The sequence below is a fragment of the Entelurus aequoreus genome, linkage group LG01, assembly GCF_033978785.1.
Source record: "Entelurus aequoreus isolate RoL-2023_Sb linkage group LG01, RoL_Eaeq_v1.1, whole genome shotgun sequence".
NCBI lineage: Eukaryota > Metazoa > Chordata > Actinopteri > Syngnathiformes > Syngnathidae > Entelurus > Entelurus aequoreus.
In genome coordinates this window covers 46,476,767-46,495,338 of record NC_084731.1, presented here as the reverse complement: position 1 = coordinate 46,495,338, position 18,572 = coordinate 46,476,767, and the positions used below count along the sequence as shown (strand labels likewise).

Genomic DNA, 18,572 nt, shown 5'->3' with positions numbered 1-18,572 from the left:
TTTGACTGGCGTTTTTGCAATGGTACCTTAAAGGCCTACTGAAATGAATTTTTTTTATTTAAACGGGGATAGCAGATCCATTCTATGTGTCATACTTGATCATTTTGCGATATTGCCATATTTTTACTGAAAGGATTTAGTATAGAACAACGTCGATAAAGTTCGCAACTTTTGGTCTCTGATAAAAAAAACCTTGCCCCTACCGGAAGTAGCGTGACGTTGTCAGTTGTTCACTTCCTCATATTTTCCGATTGTTTTCAACGCAGCTAGAGCTATTCGGACCGAGAAAGCGACGATTACCCCATTAATTTGAGCGAGGATGAAAGATTTGTGGATGAGGAACGTTAGAGTGACGGACTAGAATGCAGTGAAATACATATCTTTTTTCGCTCTGACCGTAACTTAGGTACAAGCTGGCTCATTGGATTCCACACTCTCTCCTTTTTCTATTGTGGATCACGGATTTGTATTTTAAACCACCTCGGATACTATATCCTCTTGAAAATGAGAGTCAAGAACGCGAAATGGACATTCACAGTGACTTTTATCTCCACGACAATACATCGACGAAGCTCTTTAGCATGAGCTAACGTGATAGCATCTGTCTCAAATGCAGATAGAAACAAAATAAATAAATCCCTGACTGGAAGGATAGACAGAAGATCAACAATACTATTAAACCATGTACATGTAACTACACGGTTAATAATTCTCAGCCTGGCAAAGCTTAACAATGCTGTTGCTAACGACGCTAAGGCTAACTTAGCAATTTAGCAACCGGACCTCACAGAGCTATGATAAAAACATTAGCGCTCCACCTACGCCAGTCAGCCCTCATCTGCTCATCAACACCCGTGCTCACCTGCATTCCAGCGATCGACGGCGCGACGAAGGACTTCACCCCAACACATATGTGGTTGGCGGCTAGCATCGGCTGGCGCGTCTGCTATCCAAGTAAGTCCTTCTTGTTGTGTTGCTACAGCCACCCGCTAATACACCGATCCCACCTACAACTTTCTTCTTTGTAATCTCCATTGTTCATTAAACAAATTGCAACACAGATGTCCAGAATACTGTGGAATTATGAAATGAAAACAGAGCTTTTTTGTATTGTATTCAATGGGGAAGGCATACCTCTGTTCCCCTGGCTACGTCACGCACATACGTCATCCTCCAAAGGCTTTTTCAACCGGAAGTTTAGCGGGAAATTTAAAATTGCACTTTATAAGTTAACCTAGCCGTATTGGCATGTGTTGCAATGTTAAGATTTCATCATTGATATATAAACTATCAGACTGCGTGGTCGGTAGTAGTGGGTTTCAGTAGGCCTTTAATAAAAAAAAACCGCAGCACATTTCCTTGATATAAAGATCTTTGGATTTTTTTAAGGGAGATTCCAAAAAACAGCACAGCCTTTTTGTAGTTTAGAGCATCTCTGATGAGCACGTTTGCGTCAGATTCTTTAAAAACAGCAGAGGCCTCCTGTCATATAGAAGATCTTAGTCGATCATTTTTGCTTTTTTTGCACTAGGTACTGTGCTGCAGGGCTGCTTATATCCAATATTTCACATGCAAGCCAATGTAATCCGATACTTGTTTTTTTGCTGATATTAGACCGATATCAATGTGGGATCAGGACCCCTCTCATAGAAGTACGTGAAAAGCAGCACATTGTTTACTGAGGATGCATACTAACCGAGTGCCTCCTGAGCGCGGCCCTGGTGAGAATGCTTGAAGATGAAGAAGTGATATCTGGGTGAGTCTGTGGGGATCCTGTAGGGGAGCTCACGCGTCTCCGTGGGTTTCGTGTGAACCAGCTCGATGGTTTCTTTCTCCACATCCAACCTCTGCAACATCGCAAATACAGAGTTTGTCGTGCCAAGCACACTTTGGTGCAGACTTTGTTGTGTTCTGAGAGCAGACCAGTTGGATGTAGTTGATCCGCTTGTGCTTGAGCTGCTGCAGAGCACGCTTGGCCTCTTCTTGTAGAGGGAAGGCCAGACCCTGAGAGACCCTTTTGTCGATGCCGAACTCCATTGGAACCTGACATATTACATATATTTATTTGTTTTTTTATTTATTATATTGCATACAGTACAATGGCTAGCATAGCATTTCATATGTTATTGTGTTCTTCTTTTTTTCAACTTTGTTATATTATACATTAATCTGGTGAGTTCATTTCTTTAATCAAATAAATATTAAACATTTACACATACAGAAGACAAATGCATAAAACGCTGCACTGCAATATATGAATACAAATAACAGTGTGCACAGAGACTAAACAATAAAAGACTGCCTGTGTATTTTTAAATTTTTTATCAAATATTTTTTTCATATTGATACTAACCTATATGTGCAAACTCAGTGCTTCTCAATTGTTTTCTGTCATGTTATTATTATTATTTTTTTTTTACTGTATTGTATTATTTATCAATTGCACTGAATCTGGTAGTGTTTATAAAATATGATCTAAACAAATATTATAAGTAGCAATATTTTTTCTATTTCCCATATTTTTATTTCCATTATCTCATAATTTTTATTTATTTAATATTATATAAATAATTCCATCTTTTTTTTTTTTACACCATTATATTCAATAATAAATGTATTATTGTTTTTTAATTTTTGTTATATTTGCATGCAAACACAATGCATTTTTTTAACATATATATTTAACATTTTTAACTCTATTATATAATTTATTGTATTATATTATTGCTTTGTGTTATTAATTGTATCATTGTATACAATGATAAATTTATTACTAATCTGTGAGACTTTTTCCTATTCTTACATACAAACATTAACACTGCATCTTAATGTTTTTAAATATTATTATCATGATTTACTGCACTAAGTATTGTTTATTAAAAAAAAATTTTTTTTTACCAAAAAAAAAAAAAAAATTTGCATACAAACACTAACACAAACTTTTAATACATCATATAATATTTTATCTATATAGATATTTGTTATTGTTTTTCACTTAATCATATTATAATACAATGACTTCTTTTTTTTTTTTTTAATAAATAATGAGTGTGTGTGTATGTGTTACATACTCTTGCACGAGGAGTCCCAATTCGTCTACGCTCATCCTGTGGACAAGCGAACATCATTTGTGGACATTTTAAATCAACAAATTTGAAAAAAGTTGGGGCAATAAAACCAACTCACCCAAACAACTTTATCCTGCTGAGCAAACACAAAAACATTCGGTTAATTTCCTATTTCCACTTTATGTTAAAAAAAAAAAACAGACTTTACTTCTGTGACTCGAATTCGTTGGAGTTCCTGTTCCGCCTCTGTGAGAGGCGGTGGAGAGCAACAAGAGGTCATGTGACGCAGGTAGCCCTGGAAGCACACGTCGTCCTGCCGGGACCGGATACCGACAACAAAAGGTGACTTTGAAGTTTAGGGTCAAGACGATTCGGACTTTGATACCGACCTCAACTGTGGCAAACACCTCGTCTTTGATGTAGCCGCCTCCAAATTCTTTCTTCAAGGTGGCACGAGTGGCCGCGTACACCATCTTCTGCCTCACCTGCATCACATCATAGTTGAGCTGATTCGAGCAAAACTGCTGTTTTTGCTTTATGAGAAGGAAAAATCTACTGTATTTGTATTTGGAACAGCTTCTTTTAGATCAGGCCTGGGCAAATATTTTGACTCGGGGCGCCAAATTTAGACAAATAAATGTGTCTGGGGGCGGCCGGCATATCTATTTTTAGGAACACTAATACAAAACCTCACAATAATGTCTGATTGAATGCTAAAAACGTTATGACAGACCGCCTTAAATATAGAATAGAATATATTTTTTTTTTTACTGAATGAGACACCCAGGATGTGCATGAAAATAAAGAATGTGGGATTTACAATATTAACTATGAACGATAAAACACTGAATATTGACAACATATGAACGTCACACCCCCTCTCGATCGACATATTTTACAATCAAGCGAAACGCAACAAAAACGGCAAAATATGAACGCGAAGGGTAAAATATAAACCCCACCTGATGATATATCACTAAGCTTTAAAACGTTGTCATCCTAGTGTTGTGTATAGGTGACAACGCAAATTAGTGTAATAAATTATCTATTAAAATATCTAATGGCAATTACATAATATATTTGCCAGGGGCCAATCAATTCGAGCTGTGGGTCAAAAATGGCCTCCAGGCCGCATGCTCGACACCATTGTGACATGCATGACAAAAGCACATATGTGTAATATCCAACTATGACTAACTGATCTCATTAATAATGAAGTATTTGTAATTATTCAATATGCCAAGGGCCAAAAAAAAGAATCAGCGGGTCAAAAATGGCCCCCAGGCCACACTATAGACCAAGGGTCCATACCAAACTGGGGCCGCATTGGGTTAAAAAAATTTGGCCGGGGGCCGGACTGTATATATATATATATATATATATATATATATATATATATATATATATATACAGATCTATATATATATATATATATATATACAGACATATACATATATACATATACACATACAGTACATACATACATATATACATACATATATACATACATATACATATATATATATATATATATATATATATATATATATATATATATATATATATATATACACACATATACATATATACATATACACATACAGTACATACATATATACATACATATATATATATATATATATATATATATATATATATATATATTATATATATATATATATATATATATATATATATATATATATATATATATATATATATATATATATATATAAAGACTAATTGACAGAAAGAGCGCGCACTTTGCCGATGATGTCACGTTATCGATAGGAAGCAACTAGGAGACACAGAGAGTAACAAGCGGTAGAAAATGGATTAGAAAGGAAAGATTTTAAAAAATAATAATGAAAAAAAATATATATATATATATTTAAAATGTACTTTTTTTTTTTTAACTTGGGACTTTCCTTCGGGCTGGATTTTGGACGGTGGTGGACCGAATCCGGCCGGCCGGCTGTAGTTTGGGGACCCCTGCTCTTGACACATATTGACAGTAGGGAAGGGATTCATATGGCCCCCTTCCTGGGTGGATCTCGCACGAGAGGAAGGTGGGGGTTAATCATTTTGCAATGCAGTCTGCTGAAAATGATGGAAAACACCACTCTACATAGCAACTGACAGTGGTCAAAATTGGAATTGCCACAAAACGCATATAAGATAGTGGATAGTGCACCCCCCAATTTGTAACGTTTCTTGTGTCAGGTAAACCATATGCCGAACTACCTGAACAATGTATTGCTGTCTAGGTTTTGTGTTATGCAAGACAAAGCAAATTAGTATAATAGCTAAGAATTTATTTAATTAATAATGACTTAATTGTAATTTTACAATATGCCAAGGGCCAATAAAAACAAACTGTGGGTCAAAAATGGCCCCCAGACTTCAGACACCAATGTGCTAAGCTATGGGAATAAAACATTGGCGTCTCAGCTTTGTGTTATACGTGACAAAGCACATTAGTGTATTATGTATTGTTATATCTTATTCATTTATAAAATTGTTACATATAATTTAATTGTCAGGGGCCAATAAAAACAAGTTGCGGATCAAAAATGGCCTCGGACCACACTTTACAAGCAAATGTGGACAAACAATTGCCATCTTAGTTTTGTGTTATGTTACACAATAGTGTAATATATGATAATAGATCCTATTACTGTATAAATAATGAATTAAATTGTTTTTGTTGTTGTTTCCACTCCAGCGGTAGAAAATGGATGGATGTTGTTGCAAGCAACTGACGTTTCCAACTTAAGTCTCACAAGTGTGCTTGCGTTGGTCTTTCTATTTCTAATCTTTGTGTCTCTGCGTCCTGGGGACATACCGGCGACTGGTCAGGTGACCACGCAATGAAGATCCACTCGTAGCCCAGTGCATTATGGGAGTCCAGGCGGTAGAGGAAGTAGCAGGGCTCCTGTGGCGTCAGCAGAGGTAACAGGAAGTGGTCGTAGTCCTTGTCCCAGCTCTGTGCCGGCGGTCTGCACGACTCTAGCACCAACTCCTCTGATCACAAACATTCCATGTGAGCCGAGTCCAAATCTTCCAAGTCCTCTTTGGAAACATTATTACCGTTTTTGATGACAATCTTCATGATCCTGACGGCCCCTGCCCTTGCCTGCGCCAGGAAGTCTTTGAGCTCAGATGTTGCTAATGTCAATAAGAAAAGAAAACATCAAACAAATCCAACAGATTGTGGCTTTATATGTAATACAGAGCAGTGGAAAAAAAATAGTTTAGTTTAGAACACGATAGGTCAATGGGGCAGTTATGATTGAGCCCAATGAACTCTGCCTAGCAACAAGTGGCCTGACTGACATGATAATTCTGTTGATATAATGCGGGGTTCTGCAACGCGCGGCTCTTCAGCGCCGCCCCAGTGGCTCCCTTGAGCTTTTTTTTTTTTAAATGTATGAAAATGGAAAAAGATGAGGAAAAAATATATCTTTTGTTTGAATATGGTTTCTGTATGAGAAAAAACATGACACAACCATTCCTAATTGTTAGAAATCCCACTGTTTATATTAAACATGCTTCACTGATGAGAGTATTTGGCCCGCGTCATTTTGTCCTACTAATTTGGGAGGTCCTTGAATGCACCGTAGTTTGTTTACATGTACAACTTTCCTTGATGCTGCCACAGAAAGAAGTGTTTTATGCCACTCCTTCCTAGACTTCCTTTTTTAAATTTTTTTTATTGTCATTCAAATTTAAACTTTACAGTACAGATAAGAACGAAATTTTGTTGCATTAGCTCATGGTAGTGCAGGATAAAAGAGCAATGTCTCTATTTGTCCACCAAACATTTTATGCTGTGCGTGAATGCACAAAGATGAGCTTAGGGTTGGAATTGGGGGTTAAATCACCAAAAATGATTCCCGGGCGCGGCACCGCTGCTGCCCACTGCTCCCCTCACCTCCCAGGGGTGAACAAGGGGATGGGTCAAATGCAGAGGACAATTTTCACCACACCTAGTGTGTGTGTGTGACAATCATTGGTACTTTAACTTAACTTTAACTTTAACTTTGTTGATGTTATTGACTTGTGTGGAGTGCTAATCAGACATATTTGGTCACTTACATCATGTGTTGTCTTCATTATAAGACTTATATAAGACTTTTAAAGTCATTTTGATAGTAGGCTAATATAGCTAATATAGACACTTACATCATGTGTTGTCTTCATTATAAGACTTATATAAGCCTTTTAAAGTAATTTTGATAGTAGGCTAATATAGCGAATATAGACACTTACATCATGTGTTGCCTTCATTATAAGACTTATATAAGACTTTTAAAGTCATTTTGATAGTAGGCTAATATAGCTAATATAGACACTTACATCATGTGTTGTCTTCATCATAACAATTATATAAGACTTTAAAGTCATTTTGATAGTAGGCCAATATAACTAATATAGACACTTACATCATGTGTTGTCGTCATTATAACACTTATATAAGAATTTTAAAGTCATTTTGATAGTAGGCCAATATAGCTAATATAGACACTTACATCATGTGTTGTCTTCATCATAACACTTATATAAGACTTTTAAAGTCATTTTGATAGTAGGCTAATATAGCGAATATAAACGCTTACATCATGTGTTGCCTTCATTATAAGACTTATATAAGACTTTTAAAGTCATTTTGATAGTAGGCTAATATAGCGAATATAAACACTTACATCATGTGTTGCCTTCATTATAAGACTTCTATAAGACTTTTAAAGTCATTTTGATAGTAGGCTAATATAGCTAATATAGACACTTACATCATGTGTTGTCTTCATTATAACACTTATATAAGACTTTTAAAGTAATTTTGATAGTAGGCCAATATAGCTAATATAGACAATTACATCATGTGTTGTCGTCATTATAACACTTATATTAGAATTTTAAAGTCATTTTGATAGTAGGCCAATATAGCTAATATAGACACTTACATCATGTGTTGTCTTCATCATAACAATTATATAAGGCTTTACATTTTTTGCGGCTCCAGACAGATTTATTTTTATTTTTTTGGTCCAGTATGGCTCTTTCAACATTTTGGGTGGCCGACTCCTGATATAATGGAAAGAAAAAAATATCAGAAAAAGCTACAAAACAACAAGAGAAACGTTGCAATATTATGACCACTAATCCGTGACATACATTAATCAGCTAATAACATTAATTTCAATTAAAAACGACCATGTTCAACTGTGTGACCAGGGATGGGATCAGAAATATTATTAAAAATGAAAAATTGGGGTATTTGAGCACCTGCAGGGCAGGAAAAATGATTGAGTTGATTTTTATTGAATGTTTAATTGATTACCGTCCCAAGCTTGCAGGGAACCAACCCATCCTTGTCCCCTCCCCAAAACGTTTACTAGGTCATAAATAACCATTTTGGCATGAAAAAAAATCTAAATTCTGGGGGGAAAAAACAGACAAATCACACCCCTCTATGACGTTGTTGCTAAATAATTATGACTTTATTCATGTCATACAGTAGTACCTCAACTTATATCTGAAATGTTGTCTTCACACTACCTTTTTTTTCCTTCCCATGGCTGGGAAACAAAGTTATGTCGATCTTTAGCTATAAGCTAAGACCGGATGTTTTGATCAGATCTTACAGGTTTCACTGTGGTAGTTGCCATGCCAACTCATGGCGGAATGCTTGTAACTCAAATTCTTGCTTGCAATTTAAAACATAATAATCAGCCAAAATGCTGCTCTTAAGTTAAGGTATTGCTGTACTTCAACATTTCAGCCCCAAAGTATTCCAACCTCATTCAGAAATTGAGATGACATAAAACGTATTTTATGAATAAGGTTCCAAAATGGTCATCTTCCTGGTATGCAGCGTATTGACCAAGGGATATACAGTATTTGTAATGAAAAACCCTCTCAGGTTGACCTGAAGCTAAACAAGAACCTGAGACGCCGCAGAGAGAACAAACGATCCAGGCCGAAGTCACATGGCTTACATAAGATTAAAAAAAAAACATGAATAATGTCGGAAAAACAAGCAAATACGTAAAAAAAATTACACGTTTGATGCTGAAACTACATTTGTGTCAAGCATCATCCTCCTTTTCTTCCCATATTGCCATGGTTACCAAAGGCAGCACTCTCGTAAATGATACATGATCAGGTGAGAAAGGTGAGAGAGGCAAGCTTCAGGCCAATTGTCCACCTGTGCTCCTGTTACCAAATGCCTTAACACTCCAATATTCCGGTAAAAACAGCAATTTAGTGAGTATAAAGTACTAAAAAGAGGCATTTAGGTTTATCTACCAACTTGGTGTGTGATGATAAAACCGCAAAATTGTGTTAGATTTGAAAGAATAACAAGTGGTGAGTTGTTGAAAAAAGTAGCGAGCTGGAAACTGACAACAAAAATGAGTTAAGAGTAAAAAAAAAGAAGTGCAAACGTACCATTAATCCCAGTTTGGTGTGACATCTTTTGGCAGGCTGCTTTCATGGACCAAGCAGGTTCTCGACAGGAAGTCTACCTGTCCACTGATGGAGGACAAGACACACACACACACACACACACACACACACACACACACACACACACACACACACACACACACACACACACACACACACACACACACACACACACACACACAAGTGACACTACCTCTTCTGGAGATTCCTCACACCTGAAACGCAATCTGCGGAACTTTGCGGGGCGATGAGTAATATCTCTGCTGTCAGAGGATATGGCAACCTGACCACTCAGCTAGAAGCGCCCGCACTTTTAAAAAGACTACTTGTTTCCCCCCCCCCACATGTGTGAGGCATGTTGAATTTCTAACCTTCATATAAGCGCTTATGACTGCATCATCTCAAATTGCGCTCAGAAAGGTGACACCACCGCCGGGAGAATCTGACCATTTCAACACTGCTCCCTGGAGCGAGGATGCTGGGTGGGGGGTCAACGCCTGTGTGTACAATACATCTCAATTACCCTTTTATTACATCTTCTCAAGGGACAATACTTTACACAGGATCTACAGTACTTTAGAGTAGCCCGTGTACGGCTTGTATAGCACCGCAGCTCCCCAGTGACGGCAGTACTATAATGCAACCCCAGTCCATGATGCTTGACTGTAGGCAAGACACAATTATCTTGCTATCTCGCTTGTTTTGCCAAATGTTTACACAGTGGTGGGCCGTCAGGGCCAGCGAGGCCTTCTCTGCTGGCCTAACATAACCAGAAGTCACGATCATAATTAAAGCTAACAGTAATTTTTAATTTACTTTACCTAAATATCTAAAAGTATTCATATTCTCTTCATGTCATATTATGCTCCTTCCAGCGCTGAGAGTTTTTATCCAATCAGAATTCAGCTAGCTTATGTTGCCATGCTGTACAAAATCTGCCAGGGGCCTTCAGAATCAACAATGCAGGCGTCCGTGCACTGTAAGTGAACAGGCACATACAGTTGATAGACAGTTGCAATAGCCAATCAGATCCTGAGTTGTTGTCAGTAAGGCCTTCTAAATGGTCTAAGGTTGAACGTGACATTTACACATCCTGGGATTGGATACTCACTGGGACTGTTGGCGGATTAATTTGAGAACACATAGAGTTGATAGACAACTGCGATAGCCAATCAGATCACAAGTTGTTGACAATAGCCTATCTAGGTATCGTGATGTTAACGAGACTGTGATTGGATACTCACTTGACATTCCAAAGTGAGTATCCAATCACAAGTTGCATTTTAGCAGGAAGCGGGAAGTGTTGACCCACAAAGAAGGAGAACAAAAAACCTTGATTGGTGGCAGATATATATTGTGATGTTACGAGCTAGGTAACATAAGAAGTACATTACCCAGCATGCCACTGTAGTGAAGAGCATGCGCAGTAGCCCTGTTTTAGGTTGTTGAATGTAGCCATGCCGGCAGCTGGAGTAAACTTTAAGAACTCAGCCAACACGCCTCGTCTGCATCTTTTATGATTAGACGAGACAACACATATATTTGCAAGGCCATTTTCAAGAAGGAAATTTAAAGACAAACTACATCTTGTAGGACGAGGTCGGCGATGAAATGGGGAAATGCCCTCCATTTCCACTCGAATTAGCTGACTACAAGGGGCATCACTGGCTTATACGGCATCCAATGGGTGCTACAAATTGTGAGTTTAAATATTTTATTTTGTTATTTTTTCACGTTTATGTTTTTTGCTATTTTAATTTTGACAGTACCGCATAAGATATGTTTTAATTGCTGATGCGGGTTTATTGATTTTTAAATGCGGCCGAAAATAACCAGTTTTGTACACTGTTGAGGGGATTCAATGCCCAGTAAATGTGTTTCTGTATAGAATATCTCCAGCAATGGTCATGTGGTAACATCAATTATGGTTTTTTGAAAGGTAATCATTGAAGTCGGACATCACTGAAGGCCTAGGTGGGAAACGCACGGCCCGCCACTGTGTTTACACATGTTTGTGTTTACTCCTTTTTAGTGGATAGTACATCTATACTTGCCATACAAGCTGTACATTGACTACTCTAAGGTACATATGGTTCCTTGAAAGAGCGAGAGAGTGCTGGGCTTTGTTGAAGGTAAACTTTGTCTTCAACATGTAAATCATGAATTGACCCAATGTGTTGGCACACAAACGCTGGTGAGAAGTCTAAAGTGTGTCTAGCAGTGAGGTTAGCTGCGACAGCATGTTGCATTATTCATTTAGTGGCGAGTACATAACCCAAGCATTCGTACATTATTTATATGACTCCCACCCTCTGCCTCGCACACACAAAAAAATATTAAATACAATAAATTTATTTAATTACTCATTAACCATATAATTTTATTTTCTATTTTACAGTAATGTATTCATATTCTAGAGGTCAATTGGGTTCAGCAAATTAAATAATGAAATATATCTTGTTGTTAATAATCAATAATCAAGCTAACAATCATCCAGTAGTTTAGTCCTAAAATTATAAGTGTATTAAAAAAAATCATCAGTAACTTTTATAAACATGTTTCTGTTTTTTTAGAAATAGAAGTTTGTTGTTTTATAGTATTTTTTTTAAAAATATAGTTTTAGTAAAAAATATCTTTAAAAACAATGATTCAATTGGATAAGGAATGTGTTGTCTGAATAATAAAGTGACAGTGAATATAATTATATTACAATACATTGAAATAACACAAAACATTGTTTGACCCCTTAAGCAGTTTTTTTGTGATGATTGTTTAAAACAACATTTTATACAGTATATATGAAACAGTTTAAAGAACACATATTTTCCATTGTTCAATATTTTTATAGTTTTGGTGACCAAATAGAATATATTATACATGTACAAATATATAAAGGTAAAGGGCAGCACGGTGGAACAGGGGTTAGTGCATGTGCCTCACAATACGAAGGTCCTGAGTAGTCCTGGATTCAATCCCGGGCTCGGGATCTTTCTGTGTGGAGTTTGCATGTTCTCCCTGTGACTGCGTGGGTTCCCTCCGGGTACTGCTGCTTCCTCCCACCGCCAAAAACAAGCACCTGGGGATGGGTTGATTGGCAACACTAAATTGGCCCTAGTGTGTGAATGTGAGTGTGAATGTTGTCTGTCTATCTGTGTTGGCCCTGTGATGAGGTGGCGACTTGTCCAGGGTGTACCCTGCCTTCCGCCCGAATGCAGCCAAGATAGGCTCCAGCACCCCCCGCCACCCCAAAAGGGACAAGTGGTAGAAAATGGATGGATGGATGGAAATATATAAAAGGTATATATAAGACTTTTTATAATTAATACATACTGTACATATATATTGTACATATATTCTACTGAGGTGGCAAATTAGGAAGCGTTAAATCTATCACAGCACCAAGCAAATAATATAAAAATCCTCACCGTATCAATTTCCTAAATCTGATTGAAATTATTTGAGACGCACCATGCGAAATAGATGTAATGTTATTAATATTGGTGCTACGGATAACATTAACAAAAATGCCTAAAAACAGCCCACTATCTATAATTTGGGCTTTTTAAACATTAGATCATTGTCTCCCAAAGCGTTGTTGGTTAATGAAGTCATTCGAGGCAACAATCTTAAAGGCCTACTGAAATGAATTTTTTTTTAAAAACGGGGATAGCAGATCTATTCTATGTGTCATACTTGATCATTTCGCGATATTGCCATATTTTTGCTGAAAGGATTTAGTATAGAACAACGACGATAAAGATCGCAACTTTTGGTATCTGATAAAAAAAGGCTTGCCCCTACCGGAAGTAGCGTGACGTAGTCAGTTGAACATATACGCAAAGTTCCCTATTGTTTACAATGATGGCCGCATGAAGTGAGAGAGATTCGGACGGAGAAAGCGACAATTTCCCCATTAATTTGAGCGTGGATGAAAGATTTGTGGATGAGTAAAGTGCAAGTGAAGGACTAGTGGGGAGTTGAAGCTATTCAGATAGGGAAGATGCTGTGAGAGCCGGGGGTGACCTGATATTCAGCTGCGAATGACTACAACAGTAAATAAACACAAGACATATATATACTCTATTAGCCACAACACAACCAGGCTTATATTTAACATGCCACAAATTAATCCTGCATAAAAACACCTAAATGTTTGTTATGTTAGCTCGTAGCTGCTATGCTAGCTCCTAGCTCCATATAAGCCGCCAATCCAATTCAAACACCTGATCAACACACACAATCACTCAGCCCAAAAGACCGTTCACCTAACCCAAGGTTCATAAAGCTTATATATTTAAACAAAGTAACGTACGTGACGCGCACGTACTGGCAAGCGATCAAATGTTTGGAAGCGCAGCTGCTACTCACGGTACCTGATATTCAGCTGGGAATGACTAAAACAGTAAATAAACACAAGACATATATATACTCTATTAGCCACAACACAACCAGGCTTATATTTAATATGCCACAAATTAATCCTGCATAAAAACACCTAGGTGTTTATGCTAGCTCCTAGCTCCTCTGCTAGCTCCTAGCTCCATAGAACACGCCAATACAATTCAAACACCTGATCAACACACACAATCACTCAGCCCAAAAGACCGTTCACCTAACCCAAGGTTCATAAAGCTTATATATTTAAACAAAGTTACGTACGTGACGCGCAAGCGATCAAATGTTTGGAAGCCAAAGCTGCATACTCACGGTAGCACGTCTGCGTCTTTGTCATCCAAATCAAAGTAATCCTGGTAAGAGTCTGTGTTGTCCCAGTTCTCTACAGGCGTCTGTGTATCGAAGTCAAAAGTCCTCCTGGTTAGAGTCTCTGTTATCCGAGTTCTTCGATCTTGACTGCATCTTTCGGGAATGTAAACAATGAAACACCGGCTGTGTTGTGTTGCTGCTGACTTCCTTCGCAAAATACGTCCGCTTTGCACCGAGAACTTTCTTCTTTGCTTGCTCAGCTTCTTTCTCCATAATGCAATGAACATAATTGCAACAGATTCACCAACACAGATGTCCAGAATACATCCAGAATGAGATGAAAACAGCTATTTCGTATTGGCTTCAATGTGGAAGACATACCTCTGTTCCCCGGGCTACGTCACACGCATACGTCATCCTCAGAGGCGTTTCGAACCGGAAGTTCCCCGGGACATTTAAAATTGCACTTTATAAGTTAACCCGGCCGTATTGGCATGTGTTGCATTGTTAAGATTTCCTCATTGATATATAAACTATCAGACTGCGTGGTCGGTAGTAGTGGGTTTCAGTAGGCCTTTAAAGTAATTGGTCTCAGTGAGACTTGGCTAAAAGCAGGTGAATTTCTTCCACTTAACGAAGCATCTCCTCCTAACTATACGAGTGCACATATTGCTCGTCCCCTTAAAAGGGGTGGAGGGGTCGCACTAATCTCCGATTAAAACTTTTACCTTAGCCGTAACCTAAGCAATGAATATAAATAATTTGAGATGGTTACTATGAGGTCTGTTATGCCGCTACCTCTTCATCTGTCTGTTATCCATCGCCCCCCTGGGCCCTATTCGGACTTTATCAGCAAATTCTCAGAATTTCTTGGTAATCTAGTGACGCACGCAGATAACATAATTATAATGGTGGATTTTAATATCCATATTAATACCTTGTCAGACACTCCGCACGTGGCACTCCAGTCTATAATTGATAGCTGTGGTCTTACACAAATAATACACGAACCAGCACATTGCAAAGGTAAGACGATAGATCTAGTCCTTGTCCGGGGTGTCACCACCTCGAAAGTTATTGTACTCCCGTACACTAAAGTAAGGCTTGTTCTGTTAGGCAAACTTGAAATGTCCACTGTATTGAGAGTCAGTAAATATTTTAGTTGGTGCTGCCTTATGTAATAAATGTCAGAAGACAAGAGTTTGTCTTATTTTTTAAGTCTCCGCTTTTGTGAAATGTTGTGTTGCTATATTTTCGTAAAGGAAATCTTTCAGTTTATGTTGTAGACAGTGCTTGCTTTACACAAAATATAATTTTATATACTAATACTTTGAGATTATGGTTCAATTCCACTGTTAATCGGAGGAAACCAATATTGTGGCGACTCTGTATAAGTATACTGTAAAACCAACAAAATACAGCACTATACCATGTTTTAGTATGTTTTGTTAAACACTAATAAACTGTAAATATGTTGACTGTAAGAACTAGAAAAACAGTAATATTTTTTCTGTCTTGCCTCTGGTGAGGGCGGTCGCATTTTTTTCCGCTCCCTCTTCTCCCAGCTTGCTCTCTTTGTTTTTGTCTTGTCTGAACTTTTTTGAAGCCTCTTTCTTTGCGCTGTACTCTAATCTAAACTTCAGACATGGAAATGATCAGCTGGACTCTCGACGCAATTGACAAAATCTTTTTGACGAGCAAAAGAGGTTCGGGGGAGCCTGGCTGCCCTGATGGAACCATTGCTGCGGGGTACGCGAGAGATTCCTGGGATAAATGGAGAATCATGTGCCTCTCACTCCTTTCCATCGAGGACGTGGAAGACATCTACCTATTTCGAACCGTGATCGCAGGGCACCTGCTGATTGGGCTGGGCATTGCTCTGGTGTATCGTCAAATTCGTAAAACGATGGCAGCCACTCAAGGAGCCCAAAGGCTGTTCGTCGCAATGGATGGTTTGGGTAGGGCTGTGGGAACACAGACTGTGGCGATTTCTGAACTGAATCGCAAGATGGATCACATCATGGAGAAGCTTGCTGAAAAGGAAAATTGAATTGAATTTGAGAGCACCCAGCATGGACGAATAGAACAGACAAGTCATTGTTTTGTTTGCTCGCGGAAAACAAACATCCTAATCTACGATTTGACTCCCTCAAATGGCCTTGACGCTGTGAAAACAGGACCAGGCTGTTCTGAAAAACACCCCTGAGGACACCTCAATGATGGACGCTTTTGACCTCCCTCCCTCAACGACACCTGGAGTCGAACTTTTGCGGATCGGCCTCAGTCTATAAAAAACATTACATCATCACACCCAAGACAATTGGGCACACACGCACATTCCAAATTACTTTGTTCCAGAAGTTTTGAGGCTTGTCTCTGTGCTGTTTGGCGTAATGTAAGCGGGATACTTTGTGACATTTGCGCAGAAATGGCTTTCTTCTGGCGACTCGACCATGCAGCCCATTTTTCTTCAAGTGCCTCCTTATTGTGCATCTTGAAACAGCCACACCACAATTTTTCAGAGAGTCCTGTATTTCAGCTGAAGTTATTTGTGGATTTTTCTTTGCATCTCGAACAATTTTCCTGGCAGTTGTGGCTGAAATCTTTGCTGGTCTACCTGAATCCCTTATTTTCCACTTCTTAATCAGTGTTTGAACACTGCTGATTGGCATTCTCAATTCATTGGATATCTTTTTATACCCCTTTCCTGTTTTATGCAGTTCAATTACCTTTTCTCGCAGATCCTTTGACAATTATTTTGCCTTCCCCATGACTCAGAATCCAGAAACATCTGTGCAGCACTGGATGAAAGATGCAATGGTCTGTCAGAAGCCCAGAAACTCACTGACCTTTTATACACACACATTAATTACAAACAGGTCACAGGTGAGTATTGGAACCTTGATTTGCCATTCAAACCTATTTGTGTCAACTTTTGTGCATGTTATCAGATCAAAGTCACTGGGGTATGTAAACTTTTGATCAGGGTCATTTGGGTACTTTCTTTTGTCATTTTGATTTAAAAAGAATAAACACAGTTGTTTGCCAATAAATAGCTTCACATTGTGTTATCATTCATATTCTCTGAAGAATGGCCAAGAAATCATAAATTCTCTCAGGGTATGTAAACTTATGAGCACGACTGTACATTTACTGTATGTGTATATATACACTATGCACACACAGTATATATATATATGTATATTGTATGTATACAGTGTATATATAGTGTACTGTATACATGTGTGTATATGTGCATATATATATACTGTGTGTATATATATATATATATATATATATATATATATATATATATATATATATATATTTATATATATATATATATATATATATATATATATATATATATATATATATGTATATACAGTATGTGTGTGTATAACATAAATATATAGGTATATTAGGGCTGTCAAGAGATTATTTTTAATAAGATTAATCACATTCTTGAATTGTGATTAATCACAGGTTAATATAATAATAATAACTTGCATAAATACAATTTGCTTAAGAAATTACCAAAATATTTGGATACAAATGCAATTTTGTAGTCAGAATGTCATACAGGAACATATTTTAAATTTCTTACTGAACTGCTAGTCATTGATTTGCTCAAAACTTGGTGACAGTAAGTATAGCAAGAATTAGGAGTACATTTGGAGAGTCTTTGCAATAATATAGCAAACAAGAGACATCCTGGATGACAACCAACGCTTCCCATCAAATCTGATAGAGCTTGAGTGGTGCCGCAAAGAGGAATGGGCAAAACTGCCCAAAGATAGGTGTGTCAAGCTTGTGACATTGTATTCGAAAAGACTTGAGGCTGTAATTGCTGCAAAAAGGTGCATCAACAAAGTATTGAGCAAAGGGTCTGAATACATTTGTACATATTATTTTTGAGTTTTTTTATTTGTAATACATTTGAAAAAAGTTCTACATGTCTGTTTTTTTTCTCTCAAGATGGGGTGCTGAGTGTACATTAATGAGAAATAAAATACACTTTTATGATTTTAGCAAATAGCTGCAATGAAACAAAGAGTGAAAAATTTAAAAGGGTCTGAATAATTTCCGTACACACTGTACATATATATAGTATATTTAGACACATTTATAGATATATATGTATATACACACACACACACATACATACATATATATATATAGTATATATACATACACACACACGTATATATATATATGTGTATATATATATATGGATATAGATACATATATGTATATATACATACATACATACATACATATACATATTGATACATATCTATATAGATAAATATATCTTTTTCTATATCT

The 18,572-nt window shown here is 37.3% G+C and overlaps 1 protein-coding gene across 1 annotated transcript in view; it reads right to left on the bottom strand.

The window, feature by feature from the left end:
- The window catches only part of LOC133653420 (twinfilin-2-like), a 34,747-nt gene extending 17,563 nt beyond the window's left edge, over nt 1-17,184 (bottom strand). Inside the window, exons 1-10 of the mRNA XM_062052655.1 lie at nt 16,973-17,184; nt 9,522-9,605; nt 6,159-6,236; nt 5,914-6,092; nt 3,458-3,553; nt 3,277-3,381; nt 3,187-3,201; nt 3,072-3,107; nt 1,924-2,043; nt 1,697-1,847 (exon numbers count right to left, since the gene is read on the bottom strand). Of these exons, the coding sequence (XP_061908639.1) occupies nt 1,697-1,847; nt 1,924-2,043; nt 3,072-3,107; nt 3,187-3,201; nt 3,277-3,381; nt 3,458-3,553; nt 5,914-6,092; nt 6,159-6,236; nt 9,522-9,567 (826 nt within the window). The 5' untranslated portion in view covers nt 9,568-9,605; nt 16,973-17,184. The remainder of the gene's footprint in view (nt 1-1,696; nt 1,848-1,923; nt 2,044-3,071; nt 3,108-3,186; nt 3,202-3,276; nt 3,382-3,457; nt 3,554-5,913; nt 6,093-6,158; nt 6,237-9,521; nt 9,606-16,972) is intronic.
- Between the last annotated feature and the right edge of the window lie 1,388 nt (nt 17,185-18,572).